This window comes from Pteropus medius, unplaced genomic scaffold (genome assembly GCF_902729225.1).
Source record: "Pteropus medius unplaced genomic scaffold, Ma_sr-lr_union100, whole genome shotgun sequence".
NCBI classification, from domain to species: domain Eukaryota; kingdom Metazoa; phylum Chordata; class Mammalia; order Chiroptera; family Pteropodidae; genus Pteropus; species Pteropus medius.
The window spans coordinates 36,386,176-36,411,746 of record NW_024354875.1 but is presented as its reverse complement, the minus strand read 5'-3'; the positions used below and the strand labels follow the sequence as shown (position 1 = coordinate 36,411,746).

Genomic DNA, 25,571 nt, shown 5'->3' with positions numbered 1-25,571 from the left:
AAAAATTTCTATTTACATGAGGCAGAAACTCTTAATGAATATGAAATCAAATCTTGCTACATTCAAGTTAAAGCTAATAATTTCTAAAAATAAGTTATTTCATCAAACTTGGGTCTGTAGCAAATAAAGGCCTAAAAGCCTAGAACCTGAAAATGCACATAAATTATACAAGGAGTTTTACTGTAACATGACCTGACCTGCATTTATTTAATTACTCACTACTATCGATATGTTAGAAACTTAAAATTAGGAAGTATAAAACTATGTGCAAGAACTGAGAAAACAATGAAATGTCTAAGATGAGGAAATTAAAATGTTGATGCATCTGTTTAAACATCTAAAACAGGGCAAGTAATTAACATTGTTAATTAACATAGTCAAAATTAAAGAAATAGAGGTTTTATATTTTAAAAGAAAAAACAGTAATGTTAAGTATTTCTTTTTATGTACTTTTAAAATTGTATCTCTTAAGGCTGTCAATTTTAATCATTTTAGCTTTTTGCCTATTTTAGCTCTTTTAGGCTCTTAAGCAAGAGGGCAGGAATACTGAAGCAGGAGGACCTGAGTTGAAATTCAAATTCTGGCACTCACAATTACAGCTCATATCTTTGGGCGAGTTACGGTACACTCAGAGCCTTAACATATCTTCATTTTAAAGAAATTGTATCTACTTCATAGCATTTGGAGCAGGATTAAAGGAGATTAAGTTATGCAGAGCACCTAGCAAATATTTATAGCTTTATCAATGTTAATTCCTTTCTCTTTCCTTTCCCTATTCTGTTCAAAGTCCTTCTCTTTACTGTTTCAACATCTGTAGCATGTATATGTTTATTAAAGTTAACGTTTGAGTGCTAATTATATCATAATCCTATCGGTTTTGATCAGTGGTCTTTTGAAATGCTATAATATTTTATTTTACTGGATGGTAAGGTCCTTCAGGGGAAGGATTACAATTCTTTGAAATCCTACTGCCTACTGGACTAATAATATTTATAATATGGAAAACATTATTATTTTTCATTAACTTCTATTAGTGTACTAAATGGACTATTATCATAGCTTTCATAAGTAACACTCCAAGTTTCAAATAAATTTGTACTAGAGTTAACTCTATTATTTTAAATTTGTATATATATTCTTTTTTCTGTAATGACAGCTTTATAGAATCATTAATATTTATGAAGTTTCTGTTAGATCCTACTATGAACCTCTCAGTGTCTGGGGTATATCTGAATAAGTAACACCAGAAGTTCGGCCGTATTAGACCCTCAGCATCCACTGAACACTACTGAACACTACTGAACACTACTGGACATTACTTAAGGGACATGAAGATCCTAAAGGCGTAAAGTGTCATTGGTAAGAAAGAAACTTGATTTGGCTTTCCGATGCAAGTGTGGCAGGTCACTTGGTCATTTCCAACTTCTGTAGAATTTCTGACACTATAAAGCTTGAGTAAACTGAGAAAATCCTCTCAATTAAGGAAATAGCTCATCTAAAACCCATTACCTAAATGACAATTAAGCCGCTATCTCCTTCTATATACAAGATTCAGCTATTCTCACCCTCTTGCAAAATCACACCTCTCTCATAATTACCATCACAAATATAGAACCTATAGTTCCTGATCTTAAAGGAAAAAGAGCACTGGTGGCTATTGACATGTACCAAAAGGCAAAATTGTTGGCTACAGAATGAAACTTTTTTTCCCTTCAAACAAGTAATTAGGGCTAAATTATTTTGCCTTCTCTGTCCATGCAATCAATTTAGAATGAAGAACATATCATTATTTTATGATATTATATATTTTTACAAATTCCTTATATATTAATATAGTGGCACACTGAAATAGAATATATAAAAAATATTTTGAATAATGTATATGGCTTTCTGAACATTTTGAAGGGAGGTGCTAAAAATCTAAGTATCTTTACAAAAAACCTAATTTCCAAAATTAGGTAGAGACTTTTAGATTAATCAGAAGCTTTTAATTGCACGCACATTTTCCACTCTTCATTTGTCATTCTAACATTCATTATGATCTCCATTAAAAGATAATAAAAGTAAAAAGAGGAAAAGAACAAATTCGTTCACTTTAATATTTATCAGTAAGCTAAGTTAGAAATTTATTTGTGGGGGTTAAGAAAAAAAAGTAAGGCGATAGCAAAAGATTAAGATGATACAAGCATGCTGGGAATTCTTTTTTACTTCATTCATTCATTCGCATTAGCAATCTTCTCCAGGCCTGGCTACAATAATGTTATATGGACACAGATCCTCTATAGCCCACTCTTTTTTCTACCAAAATTCTTTATTCATCCTATACACGTGTATGGAGAGCTGATGAGGAGTGGGAGGTGGGTAATACTGTTCTAAGTGCTGGTATTTAGCAATAAACAAAACAGAAGTCCCTGTCCTATGGATCTTCACTTTTCAGTAAGAGGAAATATTAAGAAGTATAAATATAAAGCATGTGAGATAATGCTAAATAGCAATGATGAAAATGGGGAAAGAGGGACATTGAGAATCTAGGAGGAGCTGAATTCTTTAATTTGGTAGTCTTATTATCCTCATGCTCCTCTCTAAATCTAAATATGTCTATTTTTCTAAGTACCAAATTATATTGAAGGATATATTCAGATATGTGTCTATTAAGGGGAACAGGTGGATAACCTCGAAAATTACAATTACAATTTTAATGACAGAAGAGCCATTGTTTTATTTCTTAAAAACTGTTTCATATGACTTTCATAAGCCCAGTAGTAACATAGGTAGATATACCCTAGTTTTTATTGGTGATGTGATCAATTCTCTGATAAAACTTAATACCACAATGATTACCAAGTAAGAACAAAACAGCATTAAAATCTTGAAAAGAGATTATTTTCATATCTTGTCTTAAGTTGTTGAATTTTGGGTGGGCAGAACAAACAGCTCCTCAATGTATGGTACAACTGATATCTAGCTACATTCCAATGGCGGCTGAAAAACATTTATGTTGTTTTTCTTTTTTTCCCTTTAAAAGGAAAGCTGGGCTATTCTTGGGTAACATGAAGTTCTCTGAGAACTCAGAAGGCTGTCTAGGTTCGTATCTAGGCAGGCTTGTCAAGTCAAGCTTTTGTTGGTTACTCCCACAATCTAAACTACCTCAGTGACAGACATTAAAACTTCCAAGAACTCTTAAGTGCTCTCATATTATTCGTATTGTGACTCTTCCCGACATTTTATCAAAACAAGTATTCTTTACATTAGGAATACTGTAAATTCTACACCCGAACAAGAGTACCTCCGTGGTGATGTGACAGGCTCCCTCCATTGGCGAGGATTTCTTCTCTAGCAGCTGCCTGTATTTGGAAACAACAGGACAAATAGTTGCTACTTAGATTTCACTTTTTAGTGAGAGTAAGACCCAACTCCCACAGGAGGCACAGACTTCCTGGGCTAAATAATAAACTAGAAGCCTAATTTTCCTTTCTTTTAGATTTATTGCACTTAAAAGCAATTGAAATATATAGCCTTTGTAGTTTTTTTCAGTGAATAGGTACAATATCTACAGTAGTCACTTTGAGATTTCTAGAAAAGAAAAAGGAGGCAAAATAATCAATTCAGCAGTACTAAATTGTTAGTAACAATGAAAAGAATTTTTGTGAAGACAGAGCCAGGTCCTACTCTGAAGTAAACATCTCACTATACCAACATCTCACTATACCAACAAGCTGTTAAAAGGGTGAGACATAGAAGGAAGCCTACCAAAACCTGTCTATGGCTTGAGTTTAAAAGTGTACCACTGAAAATCACCTGTGGTACTATCTCTGGTGGGCACATAATAGAATTAAAACACTAGGACACCTGAAGTTTTAACAAACCTCAATCTCATCCGGGTTCCTCCACAGTCTGGTTTGTTTCTTCAATTCTAGACCTGAGAAATTCTGACTATCAAACTTAGAAGACTTTACAAAAATTAGACGCTTAAGGCCATTTAAGAAATGTAATAAAACTGCTAACAAATGAACCTCAATGACCTACATAGAGCTTTAGCAAACAAAAAAATTTATAAGGGTATTAACAGCAACACAAACCAAGAGCATTAAGGCTTCTGACCTCAACTGTGGCCACCATCTAGAGATAGGTGGGCTGCCAAAGTGGTATCAAGGATTCCTAGAGTCCTTTGTTATTTAATTTCATCAGGCATTATGTACTATAAGTAACAACCAAAAAAATAACAAGCTACAGAATATTAATTTTAGAATATTAATTCTTACAAAGAGAACATTAATGCTATACTCACATTTCAGTATACAACCCAGTGCAACAAATATTCTCATTTCTATGGGCTATCAACCAGGTAAACTACAAGTGATTAAAGGGTCAAACTAAAATTCATAAATTGATAGTCAAGTTTATTGAAGTTAATAGAAGAATGTAAGAGCTATATTAATGTATGCAAAATTACCTCAGTTTGTTCAAAAACAGTCAGTGGGTCACTTATTCCCCTGTAGTTAAAGGCAAAGTAGAAATAGATACATGCACCTGCATCATAAGTCTGCGTCACCCTAAAAAACAAACAGACAAAATCCCCACAAGGCTTTAAGTGAAATCAGATTTAATGACTAGAAATTTAAAAGCAAGATCATCTGAAAGATTTGCTTAAAACATAATCTCATTCTTTACCCAGTCTCTTACTCCATTGAAGGAATGTAGATTGGCTGGATGAAGGATATACAGGAACTATTTGTACTCTTTTTACAACTTTTTTTGGTAAGTCTGGCTATTACCCAAAAAAGTTTAAAAATTTAAAAACGATGTACATGTTTCTCCAATTGGCCTGAAATAAACAAACACCTCAATTCCTCAGAAGAGATTTTTCTTTTTTTACAAAATATATTGTAGTTAAATTTATAAAGTATATTGTAGTGAAAGACAGCCCCCAAACACACTAGATGGCACTTGATAATCCTCTGTAAGTCTAAACTTCCTCAAAGTTAACAGAAATAATTATGAGAATTTAAAACTAGGAAACAAGAGAAATGTTCAAATACTAAAATGATCATACTAGGTAAAATGATCATACTAGGTAAAATGATCATACTAGGTAAAATACAGCAAATTCACATTAATAATTAGTAAGGACTTTGAAAACAAACTGAATGATTATATCAAATGCACTGACATGACCTTAAAATAGTGTCTCCAAAGGTTACTCTGGGCCCCATATATGTGTGCATGTTTTATGTGTATTTACAAAAGATATCAAGAATATTAGATAATTAAATTGCGTGTATATGTATGTCTGGGCTTTCAAAATGAATTAGGTGAAGCATTTAAAAGGGAGCTAAGGTAATCATAGCTAAATCTCTGAATGCAATTTATGGAAGTTCCCACAAAGAGTTTAACAGAAGGAGCAAGTACAGAAGAAATACTCTTTTACTACACAATACAAACAGAATCTAATCTAATCTAAAATTTTAATGGCCTTTTAGGCCAAATGTTAGGTGCCTCAGAACAGAAGAAATAAACTGTTTAACAATGCTACTGTCAATTTGCCAGCTGTGTTTTCTTTCTAGTGTTAATTCACACTCATAAAAAAGATGCCTTGAATATTTACATTTTAAGTACCAAATTTACAAAGTTTAAGAAAAACTAGAAAACCATTTTAACTATGACAGTACTATCTTTAGGAATAATCAACTTTAAATAAATTTAAAGGATATAGGAATGAAATGAGTTTATAGCAATTAGTAAAATGTACATCACTCCTATAAGAATTAATATAAAAAATATTAATTATGTAAATAAATATTAATAGAGCATTGTCACCTTCCAACAAATCCAGGATTGACATTACAGTTTAATTTTCAGTAGCTAAGTATCTCAAAGAAAGACAAAACTGAAATAATAAAAACATCTTTGGGAAAACTCAATTTGGGTCCATTTCAAAAAGTGACTCAGATCTAATACCTTTTAATAGATTAATTGTATCATTTTAGACAGTTAAACACTAACCTCTTCCAAAATGACTTTGACAAGTGATACTGTGGTTGCCAAAGTCATTCTACTATTCTTTAATTTCTAAAAAGTGTTTTTGCTCTATGCTTTTTGGACTACTTTACTTGTATCAGACTCACTGGCTAGGAATTCCTTCCCATAAAATTTCTTCAGAAAATTTAAGGTTGAAATGTCTATTCCAATACGCAAAGTACTTTTTAATGGACAGAAATGAAATAAACTCAATAAATGCACCCTACAGCTAAATTATTTTCCTTGGGATCTTTGATTTCAATGAGATCGATAATTATTTTAAATTAATTTTGAAATAGCTTTTTTAAAAACTAGTTTAATAAATACATCTCACACATTCAACATTTATGTTCAACACAGAATAATCTCTTTGGCTACTATTAAGCAGGTCATATCAAACTAAATTAAAATCAAACTCTAGTTAAATGTTAGTGTAATCAAGTATAAGCTATAAGTAAAATTCCTATTTATCAAAACCATTCAAATAACTAGACTTTGTACATTCTAAACTTTGGTTTTAGAAGATAATCACAGAAGCTGAGCATTTAAGCTTTTATCAGACAATCATTCCTTAAAAAATAGCTATTTAGTTAATGACATATGGCCAATTCAGTCTAAGTATACCAATTTTACCTACCTATAATACACAATGAAGATTCTTAGACCCTGTGAATACCTTGTGAAGAAACTAGACTTATTATACAAAGTATCCTAAGGCAGAATATTTTACTTCCCAATCACTTTCAATAAGTAGTGGTTTATCACAATGATATTTGCATAATGGAAGGGGAGAAGTCCCTAGAGACCTTGAATAGAGAAGTGGGAGAGAAGGATGAAGGGAAGATAAATTGTGTTAGGTTGCCACTTGACAAAAGTATAAAAACTTCTCAACTGCATACGAATAGATTATATTATTTAAAATGTTTCAAATTTCACTGGTAAAAAATGACTTTTGGGTTATTAGGCCTGATTTGTTTTGGGTATTATAATAAGAGGTTTGAAAGACTAGATTATCAAGAGAAGAAGTAAGTACAGCAGGTCCTCGAATAACATCATTTCATTCAACGTTTTGTTCTAACATTGACGAAATGCCACAGGAACTTAAGTTGTTTATATCGAGTAGCCTATAGTAAAACTGGTTTCGTCAGATGTCACTGCCCTTAAAGTCACAGAACCTATTGATGATGTTAAGGGAGGACTTATTGTATCACTTTGGGCTGATAATATAAACACAAAATTTTTTTCCTTAGACTTCAAGGACTTAAAAATTTCATTTTTAATGATGCCTCCAAATTAAAAAGATTCTCTCAAATATCGCTCATTAAGTCAGCAATAGCTTTACCAAGTTATAAGATTTTTATTGTACATCATAAGGCCTCTAGTACCCTTCCTTCAGATATAGCAAACTCCAGCCAACAGTCTCTCTAAATCCACACTTTTAGCTTTTATATTCTTTGATTCTATACTGAATACACTTATTCTAAAACATGTTGATACATAGACTTGACTTAGTACTTCCTGAAATGCTCTTCGAACCCTAATTATCTTTCCTACACAGAAGCAGAAAAGACTATTTCAAGGAGATCCTAGTTGACATGAACAGTTAACATGAGAAAGATGCTTTCCTCACATTTCATGTTAGAATTTTACCTACTTATCCAGCAGAAGTACAATGTATCAAATTCTAAAAAATATTTGTTTCAGTAGGAGCAATAAGTAGAACTAAGAAACACAATATGGCAGTAGGGAAGTACACCATGAGAGAATGTAAAAACAAAAAGAAAAAAAATCACAGAAGAGATAGCAGTTTAAAGAGTATAGAGAAATATTTCTAGTCTTGCAAAGCAAATACATGCAAATTATTATGCTATGTCAAAAATAAGAGGGCCTAAAAAACTGATGCCTTCTTGATGATTTGTCTTTGGGAGACAAAAACCAAATATCCAAATTTTCCTTACTAACACTGGTATAAATTATCTACCTCAACCTTAATGTAATTACACCATAACAACACAATGGCATTTACAGAGCTCTTCATATGCTTTTGTATTTCATTCTCACAAGAGTCCTTTCAGGTAGATGCGATTTACTAATGATAAACTTAGAGCTCAAAGAGATTAAATTACTAATAAACAGCAGAAAAGTTCCTTTACTCTTCAGACACATTTAGTATTACAAAACAAAGAAATTAAAAACTAAGCAGGAAGTTGCCATGGAGATGCAGGTGGTAGGTAGGGTCCAGTTTTGGGGCTGGAACAGGCCCACGTCTGCCTTCCCAGGCTGAGACTGATGCCAGGCAAATCAGAAGAACAAGCATCGTGAACAGAAATACACGGAAATGCTGTGGTGCTGAAGCATAACTGTTGTTTCAGAGTGCAGCATCTGGTGCACTTAACAATAAAGATATTACATTAATTTCAAATTACTTAACTTATATTCATGCTTATATTATTTTTTATGTTTCTATAATAAATATTGGAGTTATAGTCTATAAAACCACACACACAGAAAAAAGGAGAGGCAATTACATAATACAGAATGTTCAATAAATTTTAAAGTGCTAGATTACTACTGTATCTTTTACTTCAAGGTTCCCCTGCTCATGATCTGTCCCAATTTCTCTTTATTCTACTTTCCAATTAATTCCATAACTTTTTAGAGCTGTCAAATGCTCAATTCAATCTTGACACATTTAATCTTCTGGTGTTTACACAGAAAATACCAAAAGATTGCATACAAAGTGCCCCTTCTCAAAAAAATTTCCATTTGGGCTGCTGCCCTATTTAACAAAGAGCACAAGATGGATCCAATATGGATCTTAACTGTCCAATATAGAAGATGCCAATGTGGCATTTTAAATTTAAATTATTTGAAATTAAATAAAATTTCAAATTCAGTTCCACAGTCACACTAGCCCCATTTCAACAGCTCAATGACCATACGTGCCTCGTGGCAACAACACTGTACAGGGCAGACATAGAACGTTTCCATTATTGCAGAAAGATCTGCTGGAAAGCAATGACTTAATCTTCACTTGGATCTTTTGTTCCACTCATTCCTTTATTCCACATGCATTCATTTAATCGACAACTGATAAAATGGTTAGTGATTTTTCTCTGTTGAAGAAAGAGCTATGCTGACTGTGTATGTAACTTAAAGTTCCTTGACAATATATGTAATTTATAGTTTCAGTGAATGAAGAAGGATGTCTTCTCTTATTGCAGGAGCTCAGACATTTGGGTCTTCACTGTCATGCTGTCCAGATGGTATAAGGCTCATTCACAGATGGGTGTTTTACTCCTAAAGGGCTTAGGATTGCTGTAATATGCTAGTGGCACAATCCTAACAAGGTGGCAAGTGAAGTTCAGGAAAGCTTGCTAGGTGGTATAGACTGATGCTTTTCCTCAGCTGGCGGATTACACTTCTCCATTAATTAAAAGTTTTCTTTTTTTCCGAGTAAGAAGTATAAGAGCAATAAAAAACTCACCTGCATGTAGAAAGAGGAGCAAACTGAACACCCTTCTCTTTGCATTCCCTTGTTATTCTTTCTTTTACATTTCTACAGAGATCTACAACTCTAGAAAAGAAAATTGAATACAATATTGTTTTTGAATTACAAATTCTAATAATGCTGGTTTATCTGGCATCCTTCAAGTTAGAAATTCTCTTAACTAAAACCTTCATACTTATTCTTTCAAGAAAAAACAAGAGCCTTTATCATTCAAATTGAGCCTTCCATTCATAACTTCAAGGAAGCAAAATCCTTTCTTTTTTCGGCATAGAAAAGACAAAAAGTCAGAACAGCACACTCAAGTCTCCTGAAGGCAGTGTCCTACACTTAGGAAAACCCAAATTTCAAAATAAATTTAATTTCAAGATTTTAAAAGCTTTAAAGCTATAAAGAACATGTTAATGAAAATTCAATTCTCAGTTATAGGAATAACCAATCTTGTATCCATGTCTAAGAAGTTTTCCTCAATTTAAAAATAATTTAACAAAAAATCATTATAACAAATGTTCAATAGCCTATTCTCAAGCACTGAGCTAAACTCCAGTTCAATAAAGACTTACTGGACATGTAACCTTTTGTAAAGCTATGCTAGGCTGTTTGATATTAAAAGTCCATGAAAACAGATGGATGAGGGGAGATTAATAATATTTAACAACATTAATCTATTTTTTAATGGGAACTGTAGCATACTATTATAACTACATATTTTCTTTCATCTGCAAGATAAAACTCTTAAGGTATGTAGAAGCCATTTTATTCTCCAATAAATGTCCCAGCTATGTAATGACACTGATTTTAAAGTATGGTCTGTTTAGAATCATGAGAATGGAAAAGATAACAAAGAAACTTCAAAGGCTGGCCTATCTCTAGTCTCAAGACTGATATGACTGTGTGAAAACCAATTTGATAAACATAACAACATTAAACAGATTATGCTTTATAAAATACATTAAAGTTATCTAAACTTCCAATAAAAACAAAGAATAGATGATTAAAATATTAATATGAAAAGGATTTTAGTGTTATTAGCATGTCAAATTTTATTTTATAAATACAGTATCTGAAACCTTTATAAATTCTAATTTTACAAAACACTGCTCTTAAGTTATGGTTTATTTTATGAGAACTGCAGGCAAATATGATTTATCAATGTTATCTATACCTCCTTTATGGAATGGTAAGAATGCATGTTTTTAAAAAATCTCTTGTAAAGCATTTAGATTATTAAAATTTAATATGTTTTTATTTTGAAAATCCAACTCATAAAACAAATTCTTTAAATATATAAGAAAACTTACTAAGCTTTAATATCTACAGGGGTTAATGAATTTTACATATTTGTAAAAGTAACAAGTTCTTTTTTTTTTTTAACTAACAAGTTCTTGATCACAACTCCATAAGTCATAACTCATTATACATGAAGACTGAATGTAGAAAAGTAAAAACATTTCTGGGGGAGGAAAAAAAAGAAGATAGAGTAGAATAAAAATGTTAAGATATGTACCATCCCAGAGGTGGATTCATGGGGATTTGTTATTTCCTATAAACTTTACTGTGAATTTTAAATGATTTGTTAACTTTATAAAGAAAAAGTGAAATGTAAGCCATAATAGAATAAAACATATAATCTCCTTAAAAATATTTTACTACTAAATGAATTAACTTGAGTCTGTTTTTAATAAAACTACTTCTCATTTCCTAATCAGTTTTTCCTATTAATTCCCTAACCAATATCTGTATATATATGTAATTTAAAAATTGCACATAATTTCTTAAATTGGATATCTTTTAGAAATTGCTTAAATGCAAGTTAAGATCTTGCTTAAGAGCAAATACATAAATATCAAAGGCTAAATGACATTACAAAAGAAAGTTAACGGCTTTTATAATTTTGGGAGACTTTTTAGAGAACATTTAAACATATTTATCACTTAAAAATTTAGATCAAAGCTTAATAAAAACCATATAGTGGCATTTAGCATTCAATAAGATTCTTTAAAATGTAAACTTCAATAATACCTTCCTTCTATGGGACATGAACGAATTTGCCTCAAACCAAAAAATATCGCTTTCAAATATGACATTCTGATGGAGATATTTAAATAAAAGTGATCACCTTGTTTCAGTGTTTCTTTATAAAACTTTATGCTTACATAATCACACACAAAGATACATTATTTGAACAATTCAGATAGTATATTTTAATATCAGGCATTTTATTTCATTTTACCTGTCCCAAGGAGCAGAAGTCTCAAAAGATTCTCCTAATACGTAGAATTCCAAACCCAAGTCCTGTTCAGACACATACACAAATATCAAGAAATTACAACAGATGCAGAAGAATCAATAATATTGTTTGTATTTCACGTTCATTGTTAGTGTTTCATGTAATTGTTAGTATTACATGTTTCTTCTACTTCAACCTCCATGGCTCTTTTAATATCCACATTATAAGAGCACTGAAAAGTGGCCCCAAGAGTGAGATATAACCCCCAGAAGGAACTTCGTGTTGTTCTCCTCTGTACCCTTGGCACTGGGCAGAGTGCCTGACACATGGTAGGAAATATTTCTCCAGTGAACAGTCTGTTTATCCAGTATCTACGTACATGTAGAGAATATTAGCAAAACAGATTTTTAGTAGTCTAAACAGCAAATTAATACCAAAAAGTGACCATCAGGCCACTTGAAGGAGCTGGGAAGTAGGAAAGGTAGGTGGAAAGGAGACTACAGGAAGGAGACACTATATCACCCTTTCTTCAAAGCAACTTTTCCTTAAAAACAAATCAGAAAATATAGTGCCTCTCATTGTAGTGACTGAATAGACTGAACATTTGGAAGCACCTCTGCTAGGAAAATATATTTTATAGCATAAAAGATGTAATGTTTACATGATAAGCAACTTATAACACTAATTTCTTTACTTAAAGTACAATTTTATAATTTCAAAACTGAAAAGAATAACTCACAAGCCACCAAAGAAATATAAAGATATGAAAAAAGTTTATAAAGTAGAAAAGTCAATACATGTTAAGTTTTTACTTCTAGTAAAATGAATCACTTCAACTCTACCACTGGTTGGCAGGAAAAGTCTCCAAATTAATGATCTAAAATGTGTTTTTCTCTTATGCATTCATTTATTCAGTAAACATGTATTTGGTGACAACAGTATTAAGCATTGGGAAAATAAAAAATAAGACAAATAATCTCCCCTTTCTCTCAAAAATCTTTAACTTACTTTTAAGTTTTAACACTAACTGGAATCTTAATAATTAAGAAATTTCAAACTGTGTCTATGCTGTACTTCTTACAGTTCCATTTCATTTCCTAGAATTCTGAATTTAGTATTATGAGAAAATGGTCAATATCCTCAGAGAAAATGCCTAACAAACAAAATTTTATATATATCCAAATGCTTACTATAGGAAAACTTGGGATACTGTCAATCTATGGAGGTAAAAATTATTTATGAGACTTCAAATCATCTTTCGTGATCTGTAAACCTGTTCATCACAATTTCTAACACAGCACACAGGCAAGATACTTCTCGCTATGAGCATGGGTGGGGGAGGGAGATGGAATAACAGAAAGATCTACATACTTCAAATTCACTGTGATCTGAAATTTGGATCTTACCTAAGATTAAATTATTTTAAAAATGAGAACACAATTCAAGCTTTCTTAGAAAAGCAAAAACATTTATATAATTTCATGTACGTATTTCCTTCAAAATAATTTCCAAGTGAAAAATCAGAAAATTCAATATTTGGGGAAGCCAAATTCTCAACAGGATAGCTGAGAAATGACCTTTTAAAACAAGACAGTTTAAATTACATAACAAGCAATATTTTTACAAAGTAACCCTAGCAATAGCAGAAAACAATTAAGAAACTTGAAGTTTGTTATAGTCAAAGCAGAAAAAACAAAACAAATGAACATATGAATAAACTTTCAGAAGAACACTGTCATATCAATAAGTATAGAGGACTCAAGGTTAACATGACTAATAGTTTCCCACAAATAGAAAATAAAAAATCAGAAAAATTTTAGAGCTCAAATATATACAAATTATCTTTAATTCTATATAGTAATCATCACCAGTAAATCAATAACTACTCAGAATCAAGTTAAATATCAACTTTTAAAGACAGTTAAAAAAACATTTATACATGTTTAAATAGATTGTGGATCAAGTTAGGAATGTTGCTAACTAAGGCAGCTTGCTTTTAATCAAACAATATTAGGAATGGCAAAATCAACTTCCAGACACAGAAAAGCTCCATTCTTCTAAAGAACAGAAAGATCTATTAAAAATCTTTAAATTCCTCAAAACCACATATGAAAAGTTTAATTAATAATCTCTAAATCTGTTAATCACAATTTCTAACAGCACACAAGCAATAAATGTACTTTTTCCCCATCAGCATTGGAGAGGGGGAGCAATAAGACGTACATACTTCAAATTCACTGCAATCTAAAATTTAGATCTTACCTAAAATTACATTAAAATGCTCACTATGGGAGAATTTGAGGTAGATTTGTAGCTAATCTTGGGTTCTTATAAAATGATGTGCTAAATTACAGTACTTTAAAATTTATGAAAATAAAGAAAGTAATTTTATTCACTCAAAGTAAGAAAAAGTATCGTTTGCAACATAAGTTAACAAAGGAAATATGAGATAACTTACTCGAATATATGCAATGACATAGGTCAGCAAATAACCTCTCTGTCCATTATCTTCTCCAGCTGCCAATCCACTGTAATTAAAGAACTGTTAATAAATTTCAAATGAACTATTAAAAAAATGTAAAACTAACCAAACTGATATAACACATCAAGATAATGGCTTACCAAATTAACATATATTACATTGCATTTAATTTTTATTTCACTCTCATTTGTCATAAATATATCAAAGAGCTGTTAAGAGAATAAGCTTGGATAATAAAAATCTGAAAGTACTTTTAATATTTCAGTTTGGTCATTAATTTCAAACTTTTATCTACCAAACTAATAAAACTGACTCATGAACTTAACTACTTCTACTCATATTGTTGAAGGAACAGAAAATCAGACATGAGAAACAAACTTAAATAATCTTCACAAGTATAATAAGATACTTAAAATACTCTTATTTTATTTGTATTATATTCTTTTTCATGTATTCATGTATTTTTATTATCTTAATCATATATAAGATGTGCAATGATTGACTAGGCCCTTCCAAATACTGAGAAGTTTCTTGAATACTTGAGCACATAGTATTTGGAGTATTAGACATGTTGTTTATTTTATGAAACTTATAACTTAAATGAAAGACAAAACATACTTACACAGAAATACTAAAGTTTATGAAGCAATACACAGACAAGTATAAGACCAATATATAAGGTCTTACTACTATGAACATATGAACTATCTATTTCAAATTGAAAGTAGTTTTATCCATAGAAATTGTATTTGGTGATCTACAGTTAGAATTCATTCCATATAACACATAATTCAGTCCAAGTTTCTGCTCTGTGAAAGTCATTCTTATTTTAAAAGACTACGAATGATTACTGATTTCCACTACCTTCAGTAGAGTTTTAAATTTTGCTTCTTTCCATCATCAGGCAGAAATTAAATTTTAACTATTCCTGGTCAACTAAATAAAACTTACCCCAAACTCTCAAAGCAGCAACCTAAAATTCCTTAATAAAACCAGATAAAAAGAAAAATATCTTTTCTTGTGACTTTCTTGAGTCATGACTGATTTATGTCTCTCTTCTCAATACCCTAACAGCATCTCCTTGTTCTCAGGATGCTGAGCCCTTAACCACGGTGTTGCCCAAGACTCAGGTGTTGAGCCTCTGCGATTTGAGCTTTTTCCAAAAGAATCATTTCCCTTGAGGCTTCGATTAATACCTATAGTTAAATCCTTTTTTCCCCTGAAGCTTTGCTTGGATTTGGCAGTAAGTAAGTAATACAAAGTAGAGGTACCCTGTTCTATATAAATACTGCAAAGAAATTTTAGGCTAGGATATATGGGCTAAATCAGATTTTCTGACTTAGTATTATAGCTGGATCTACATTAATTAATGTCATCCAGAAGGAGTAGCAAAGACTCGACAGGAGCAGCTCCCATCTAGAACTACTTGGGGACAGAGAAGAAATGAAAGAGGTGTATCAGTAGAATGTTAATAAGCGAGGAAGACAGAACTTAGGTCAAACAGCTAAGAGTGAAAAGTAAGAAACAGAAGACAGTTCTGAGTTGGGTGTGTATGGATGTGAGGTTGGGGTTGGGAGTCAGAGTTCCAAAACAAATCGGAAACTAGTCAGAAAATTGCTGTGGCAATGCTTGGAGGAAAATAGCTGAGCCCATACTTCAGGGAGATATGAAATAAAATCAGACCTGAGTCCAAGAGAGAAAAAACACTACTGATCTAGGAAACATAAACAGTTCAGCCTGGGAATAGTGATAGAAAGAAAGGAAAGGAGAGTGAAGACTAGTCCAGAAGATCTTCACTGGGAATCTTTAAGAAGGCGCATTCAAAGCATGTATCTGGTGAGAAGTAACAAGTATGAACATTTAGTGGGCCTGTCTCTCTTACATCAGGATGAGAAAAAGTCCTATTTTGCAGTCTCAGGTCAAGCCATTTTTCTTTAAACCCTCTTCTAATATCTGGTGAAGCTGGGGGTGGCGTGGGGGTGAGGGTGGGGGTTTTCTTCCACTTTAGATCCAGTGTGACAAACCACACAGAAACCTGCATTTTCTTATCTAAAGCAGGAAGAAATTGGATGTGTGCATTCTAAATTCATAAACTCCAAAAAATCAAAATAGCCCTAAGTCATCTGCTTAATGACAGCCTTGGTTGTTCAACACAGATTTCAGCATCTAAATGAAGAGAGCGAGGATGAAATTACACTCAGAAATTAATTATAACTAACTAGCAGCAAACAGTAATAGCAAAAAATAAGACCTCAATTAGGGTTTAAGTTTTTAATGCTTTACCCTTGCTTTAAATAGATACCTCATTTACCAAAACCTTTTTTTAATGGATGAATCTGATATAAGTTTTGTTTAGTATAAGCAAATTGCTAAAATTAAATCAATTGTTCTGGGCCTCAGTATCAGTATCTAGAGACCTAGCGTCATTTTAAGGATGACCTATTCTTACTTTTAAGTTGTAAACGGCTGGTGTTATATGAGAAAAACTGACATTACATGAAAAGACATTTATGACAGTTGGTGGCTCAAATTAAATAAAACTGACAAAATGGTTCTGATAAATACCTAAAAATTAAAATACACCAGGAAAAAAGGAGTAAGAGATTAAGAATTACAAATTGGTACTTACAAAACAGTCATGGGCATGTAAAGTATAGCATAAGGAATATAGTCAATAACATTGTAATAACTATATATAGTGTCAGATGGGTACTAGATTTATTTATTTATGTAACTTTGAACGTTACATAAATAAATAATTGCTATGTTGTACACCTGAAACTAATATAATGTTGTATGTCGACTGTAACTGAAAAATAAAATAAAATAAAAAACACCAGGAATAAAAGTAAATATTCACAAAGAACTCAAAAAAATTAAGTATAATGTGTATGATATATTTTAAATTTTAAAATAAAAGAGATGGTCCACAAAACTGTTAGTTTATGTACTTAAAAAGGAAAGAAAAAAAAATGTAGTCCTGATAAATGGCATTTTCACTACAGTTCCCATCGATCAATCATATAATCCATCAAGCAGACAGACAGAAACCACCCAATCATTATTCAGTTGGTTATAGATGTGAAATGTTTTCTGTTTCTTTATACCAGCACAAAACAATAAGTGACAGGGGGTGGGATATAGGTAATTTATCAAAAACTTTTGATTAAACACAATTTCCTTTTAAAAACATACTATTGGCATGTTTTATACATATACTATTACCACTAAACAGTAACATGACAAGGAATTTTTCCCATTCCACTCTAGCACAACAGCAAATATTATTAGCATTAATGGAAAAAGACAATAAAATATTTAATATATCATATATATAATTAGACAAGTAAGAGCAATATACCAAACTAACTTCCTACACATTTTGAGAGTAAACCAACACAACATTTTAAGTTGACTATCATATATCACTACAAATATAATACTAGAAAGGGTACATCAACAACTGCTTGGAGATAAAAGAATTTTAGCTTAAGTTTCTCTTGGCATTATGAACTTAAAGCCATACCCAAATTTTGCAGCAATGTCATATACTTGTTTTTCATGTTGAAGAACTTTCTCACGGTCCCCCTCAAACAATAATGTAGCGACACTTAGCTGATTTGGATCAAATCCTTTAAACTACAAAGAAAAAAATTATTATTATAGATAAGTCTTATTCTACAAATAATAAATCAAAATCCATTTTGATCTTTTTCCTTCTGATTTGGGCTCAAACACATCAACTCTTTAAAGCCTGACCTTTGGAACTTTAGATGTCAAAGAATGCTTAATGCACCTATTCAGGTCATTATAGTATAGTAAAACTATGAAAAAACATTTCGGTTCAAAGTATGCCATAGTGCCAATTGTAATTATATATTGGTATGTAAACACAACAAATAACTTGTAAAAATTATAAATGTAACAATCAAAACTACCAAAATGATGGAATATAATAAAGTAGCAAGATGTAAGGTGGGAGAGAATAAAAACCAACCACATTCTTATATACTATAATAACTTCTTATTAAATAATATTTTCAAAGGAGACCTTATGCATACAAATTAAAAAACAAGATATCTAAGAATAAATTGGAAAGAAAATGTAATTTCATTATGAAAACATGTCTAAAAAAAGATGAGAAAGATACATGTTTCTAAATGTATAAACTAAGTATTATAAACCTTGCCCAAATTGATAAACTAGTTTTATTTCAATTCTAATAAAAATCTAGATGGACTTTCTAAAACAGAGAAGAGTTTCTAAAGTTTTTCTAGAATAATAAACAGGCAGGTGATAGTGATAACGAGATAAAGCACAAGAAACAAGGGGGAAGAACTAGACCTACAGAAATTAAATCCATTTACATTTTTAAGAACAAAAGACAGAGTCTCTTTCTTGGATAAGTATGTAAGATGTCTTAGACATGGCAAATCAAAGAGAAGCAGGGATTAGTTAGTTGATGGCGCTATCACAACTGGTTAGCAGTTGGAGGAAGGGGAGATAAAGATTAATTTAGAACTTTATCTCACATTATAAAATTGAAAAAATTCAAATAGTTAATAAAGACGAAAAATTTTTAATTCCCATTTAGCAAAAAAAGTAATAGAGAGAAAAATTATCCTAATCATAGTTCTGGTGGAAGGAAGATTTTCTAAGCTCAGAAGTAATTAAATAATCACAGGTAAAGATAAAAATTTGAAACTTGGGCACCAAAAAAAAAAAAATCTTTTATTTAGTTACCTGACTGGAAAAATTATTTACAACATTATGACAAAGGTATCTAAAACTTCCATTACTCATAGGGCACACACCAAAGCACCAAGAAAAAAAACATGAAGCTGCCACTCCTGGAAAAATAACCATATTCGGCTAATTCATACAAAAATATATTTAAGAAATACAGGGAAATGGTCAGCCTAATTGGAATTTCAAGAAACATCAACTAAAATAAAGTACTATTTCCCTTTCCCCCCTGGATTCAGTAAATTTAAAACATAACAAAACAAAAATCTCACAAGCAACAGCAAGAATGCAACAAAAAAAATGGCACATATGTATTGCTAGCAGTAATATAAGCTGGTATAAACATAGGAAAGGAATTCAGCAATTAATAGTTAAAAGAAGAATATACTTGTATTTCACTTCTAGATATCTACTATAAAGGAAAAAATTCAAACTATAGTGTTATATGCATGAAACTGTTTAATACAGTGTTATTTTTAAGAACTTCAAACCTGAAAAAAATTAAAATTTCTGAAATTGAAAGCATTAATTTACTTGATAAAATATTTGTTTCAATATGAAAAATAATAGTTATGAAATGTACATGGCAACCTGGAAAAACATAACAGGTTCATGTGAAGGGGAGAAAGAAGGAAACAAAATCAATTAAAATCCTAAGCATTTAAAATTTTAGCATTTTATAAAAATTCTTACCTTTGTAATATAAAACTTTTTTAATCCATCCAAAAATGATGTGAAAATAGAGGAAACCTGAGGTTTAAGTGCATGACCTAAGAAGAAAAAAAAATTAGCATTTTAAATAACAAATTTTGTTTTTTCAGAACAAGAGGCTAATTTAACTTATATCCTAAAAGGTGAACAATTTTCACAACTTTAATTTTTTAAATCTCTCTGTTATGTGTATTACATATTAATGTTAATATCTACATCTTTTACCTTTATCTTCTTTCAAAAGTCACAACTTTTTGTTTACAAAACCCCTTCTTCGTTTTTTTTTAAAACTCGAATTACTGTATGTAATTAATACTACACAGTTTAGGTTATCTTTCAATGGTATAGTTTATAGTCAGTAAAATCACTTCATTAATTTTTATTTCATTAAGACCACCTGATGGTGACTGGTTTTACTTTTATTTTTGTTAATTATGCAGAAACCATTCAGAACTATATCCAAATATGGAGTCAATACCATGTTTAAGGTTGTTTCTTAATTAATTCTTAATTCATCCAGAATTCTTGGTATAAAACTGCTTCCTTCATCACACCCAGAGAGTTAAAATTGCCAAAATAACATAAATGGTGTCTCAGAGTCTGTTAAATTAACATCTTTGCCTGAGGATTGAGCTTAATAGAGTGAAAGTTTTTTACTGTTTTCTCATTGTTTTCAGAGTAGCAACTTCTTAACTCCCATGACTGTTACATTTAAAAATCATGCATCTGGCCTTAGTGCTATGAGACCGATTTAGAAAAATGTGGCATACTATTTATGTAGAGTTTTTATAAAGAATTTTAAAGCCTCTAGAGTACATCGAAAATTATCACTAAATAAAAAGCTTATTATTATTATTTTTTTAAAAGGCTTTGGGATTTTGTTTGTTTATTTTCAAAATGTGAGTCTCTTCTTTAAAATAGGTATAAATAGCAAACTAGGTTTTTGAAAAGCAAACAAAAAAAGATTTCTGTGGAAAAAAACTATTACTTTCAGTCTTTTTCCCATTGATTTTTTTTTTTTAAAGTGAGGCTGAATTTGTAATATTTATTACATTTTTATTGAATAGGAAAATGTTACACAAAAGACCAGCAACTAACATGAAATCTACATGAAGTAACAAGAGTTAGATATCAATGCTATAACTGGACAAAGCACAAAACAAAACAAAAATGAAGGGCAGAATAGATAAGAAGTCAACCTAGCAATCTTTGGGAGCTACTGGCTCCAAAGGTTTGTTTGGGTTTTTTTTCCCTCTAGCATAACCAGTGCTTTAGATACCATTTCTAGCACATATAAAGTTAAAAATAACATATTATCAAAATATTCACTTCCTGTCACAAATGAATTCATCCTATTTTAACAATTGGAAATAAATATATAAACATAAATGTATGAGTATATATGTTGTGTTCTTGCAAGCAACCGAAATTATATGTTCCTCATAAACATCTTCTGATCCACATAATCTTTACACAAGGTGTGAGGACTTCAAATGTTACTACTCCGATGTGGAATAATCCTTAAAGGTTTATTCATCTAACACATTGAAATTTATATGCACTAGTTTCCACACTAGTAGGAGGAAGTCACATATATCCTTGATACTGAGTTGATATGATAGCTCTGAAGCCTAATTATTATAACAGTGCTACTAACTTTTAAGTGGGTCAAGCATTAGTATTAACTCAGCATATTATTTTTTTCACTTATTCTTAAATGTTGCCTATCAAATTAATTACATTCTAAATATATTCCAGCTATTGTGTTTTACCTTTTATGGTAAATGAAGGAGCCAGTTTCCAAATTTACTAGCTAGACAGTTTGATTAGTGAATTGTGTTGTTATAGTGTTAATTAAATAATTTTAAAGGATTTAATAAATATCTACATTTCAAAGAAGTGATCTGAGACAGTAGAAAAAGTCTTGGGCGTTGGAGTCGGACAGATTTGGGTTCAAACCCAGCTTTACCACATGTGACTTATGGACTTTGCTAAAATATTTAGCCTTGAGTCTTTGTAACAGGGATACCACCTTGAAGAACAGTTGTCAGGAGATATTTGATAAACTGTGCTATTGATAATGTGCTTAATATTAGCACTACGCTATGTGCTATGCAAGATTCGTCCAACCTCTTTTGCTAATTTGATGACTAAGTCAATCACCATGTAAGTGCCTATTATGTGACAAGTGAAAGAGATATAAAAATGAATGAGAATTATCCTCCAAATTTGACAAACTTTAGTTTACAGGGGAAATATGTAGATCATTTCAATATACTCAATGATATATATCATTTCAATATGCTGAAAACATTTCATTTCAATATAATGTTTACGGTTCTATCAGAGGAATGATATTAAAAATATTAACTAAGAATAAAACTTGTGCTTTGTTAAGAACCAATACGACCAACCGGCCATATAGCTAGGTCAAAGTTCTGGACACCCCTTACTGTGCTAAACGTTACTCTTTAGTTGCTTGATCACAGAGCCATGACGAGAAATATAGATGGAAAGGCTTCCATAGGCACTGAAAAACCAGTAAGATTATTGACAGCCAAGGAGCATGATCAGATGTGTATTTCCAATGGATGACTTTGGTGGTCAAGTATGGGCAAAAGGAGAAGAGACATAGTCAAAGAGAATAGAACCTACCTTAAAGCATATTCCTAAGTATAGTAATGATAATGTGAAACAGGGATGACCGATAGCCAGAAAGAACTTTCCTTTAAACCTTCACTTTAAATTGTTATAGATCTCAATTATAAATAAAATCTCACCAAATCATAGTTAATTTTACAAAGGTGTCTATGTCTAACATATTTTACTACAATAGCAGCATATAAATGGATAATGGTCATCAATCAGGTATATAGTTCTCCTAAGACCTAGATCTCTGCAGGCCAAAACACACAGGAGTCTTGATCTTCATTTGATTTAACTATTTCATTATTTATAGGACACACTTATCTTAAACTTTTATCAGTAGTACAGTAGTTTGAAAGTAATTTACTTAAATAAAAGCCTGTGACTTAGAAGACTCTAATTTAAAACCAATTTTGATATGTTATATACCTGACTTCCTTAGTTTTCATTTAACTTATAATAACCATTCTGACTTAAACTGAAATCTAAGCTACTATTAGAACAAACAAAAGTCTGCCTATCGTAGCCTTTAGTATTTATAATTGAGCAAACATTCCCATAATTTCATTACTGTTTTGAGGGTACTTAAATTCTATAAACTTAAATCTCAACTAAATCTCAGCATATAGAAAATATAGAAAAGCAATAAAACTAGACTTGGAAAGATGATAAATTGTGCCAGAAAGTTCAATACTTTAAGTAAAATAGGGAGAAAAAGAAACACAGCTAAATGCTATGCATTCTCCACCTGAATATTCCAAGGGCACCTTAAATACAACCCGTTGTGATGATGTCTTTTCCACAAAATCATCATCTCTTCTAGACTATTATTCTCCAAATCCAATCAGTCAAATCAGGAATCTGAGAGTTGCCTTTAATTAACCTCTACATTCAGTTGACAAGCGTCCTTTACTCTCTATCTCCATTGCCGCTGCCTTGTATCAAGGCCCCCCAAATTTGTCTCTTGAACTGTTTCAACTTCTCCTCCATGCTTTTACCATTCTAATCCACCCTGCATAATCCTAGCAGAATGAGCTTTCTAAAATGTAAAGTTGATTTGTTATTCCCTCTACAAAGAAATTCCTCTGCTGACCAGATAAAATCCAAATCTATCCTGCAAAGCCCTAGTCTACCATCCAGCTTTGTCTCTCTTAACAACTCTCACCCTGTCTCCTATTTGGGCCACATAGAATTAAAATATGACACTGAAGTTTTACAACTTATTTTTTGCTGATAAGCAAACAAATTTAGTAGCAAAGGAGAAGAGAAGAGACCATCTCAGGCAAATTTCTATTCATCTTTTAAGATTTAGCTCAAGCATCACCTTCCTTTAAGAAGTCTTTCCTGACTCTCCACCCCAACCTCAAGCAAAATCAAGCAGGATCAACTAACCTGCAGTTGCACAATGGGGCAGCCAGTGTGGCCTTCTTTCACAGCACCTCCAACACTGTGCACTCATTCATTTATATAACTGTCCTCATTAGACGAAGAGCTTCCTTAAGGGCAGGAACTATGAAATTCATCTTTCTAGCTCTGCCCTTAGTGCTCTTCCTGGCACATAACTGGTGTTTCATAAATTTTTGTAGCTTAATGAGCAGATTTTAAAATGACCACTTCTTACTTACCAAACTGAAACTGCTGGTTGTCCATGAGGCGAATAGATGCAGGAGCACATCTCTGTTTTAAGAACAAAAATGTGATGCAAATTTAATATGGTAAAAAAGCTAGACAGGTACATTTTCTGTATTTGAGATCAAGAGCTTAGTTCCTAAGAATATGTACAGAAAGTTAAGTTTTTATGTAATTTTATGAAGACAAATAAAACATCAGTGGCTTCCATTAAATATTTGGAGAGGAGAAATCTACATACATAAAACATACATACATATGTAGCCAGATCTTTAATTTATCTGCAACAAAATCTGCTTAATGCCTAGCAAAGACCTATGGAAATATCTTTAAAACTACTAGGTCTTAAAGTGAATTATTTTAGAACAAAGTAGAAATTTTAAAGACTAAAATCAATGCCTACAGCATTATGTCATTTATAAACTATAATGTGTCATCAGGTTCTTATATTCTTTTAAACTAAGGATGATGACAGTAGAATTTTTATGAACCAAAGCACTTTAAAAAACTATCTGTGATGTCTTCATTGATAAGTCTAGGAATTGTTCCTTCCTTTTGTCCCTTCTCATAATCTATTAAAACAAAACAAAATAAAACAAAAACACTATCAGACAGTGTCCAGAATTCCAAGATCTTTCAAGGTTATTTGTATGAAAACAGCAACAAAACTGTGAAGCATAAGATTATGTATCTAAAACATCTAAAACTGTACCAGTGTTATATTTATTTAGGTACATGATAAAAGCTGCAAAAAAAGAAAAACAAGAAAAGCAGATATTCTATTAATTTTGTAATGTTAAAATACTACAACACAAATACTAGCAAGATTTAAGTTAGCTACAATTTTTCCATAGAATTAAAATGAGCTGCACCCTAAATGGGATTTTAATTTTCTATATAAATTTTTAACATGGTTAAATTGCTACCAAGAGGCTGCTTTCAGACCACAAAATTTTAACTAGTGTCATAAACTTTTAAAACATTTATCTTCAGAGTAATATCATTTATCAGTAAAACTTGTACTAACACAATGTTGAGATTATGAGAATCACTCAAAAGCATCAAACTTAATACACATCTTAACTGTGTTTTAACATTTTTGATATTATTTGCTTTTAATTGAACATAAAAATGTTTAAAACAACGAAACATATACATTTTCTTTCACCCAACAAAATAACTATTCAGATTATTATTCTGAATATTATACAACTTATTTACTCACCTCTGAAAATCTAAAGGTGAGATAATTCAATCTATATTTTAAAAAGTCACCGACGAATTTAAAGAAAGTATCACATAATTTTATATAAACAGCATAACAATAACCTATTGCCTTTATTTTACAGTATCCGATGTTTGTAAGCTGCTTTCATATGTCTTTATTAATATAAGAAACAGCCCTGTCAGGGTAGCAGAACTAGTATTATCCCCATTTTACAGGTGAGGACACAAGAACCAGAGACGTTAAAAGACTTGTCAGAGGCCAGATGATTGTTAGATGAGCAATATTTCAAATATATCACACGGTGTCTAAAAAAAACCACTTAAAACACAGAGAAATATGTCCAGAGAGACAGAAAGAGACAGAGGCAGAGAA

General features: G+C 31.3%; 1 protein-coding gene across 1 annotated transcript in view; it reads right to left on the bottom strand.

Moving 5' to 3' along the window:
* Positions 1-25,571, bottom strand: part of AGPS (alkylglycerone phosphate synthase) — a 111,796-nt gene that overhangs the window by 11,812 nt on the left and 74,413 nt on the right. The window contains 8 exon segments of the mRNA XM_039855771.1: positions 3,287-3,344; positions 4,454-4,553; positions 9,506-9,595; positions 11,760-11,821; positions 14,215-14,284; positions 17,765-17,877; positions 19,679-19,755; positions 23,968-24,019. Coding sequence (XP_039711705.1) covers positions 3,287-3,344; positions 4,454-4,553; positions 9,506-9,595; positions 11,760-11,821; positions 14,215-14,284; positions 17,765-17,877; positions 19,679-19,755; positions 23,968-24,019 — 622 coding nt within the window.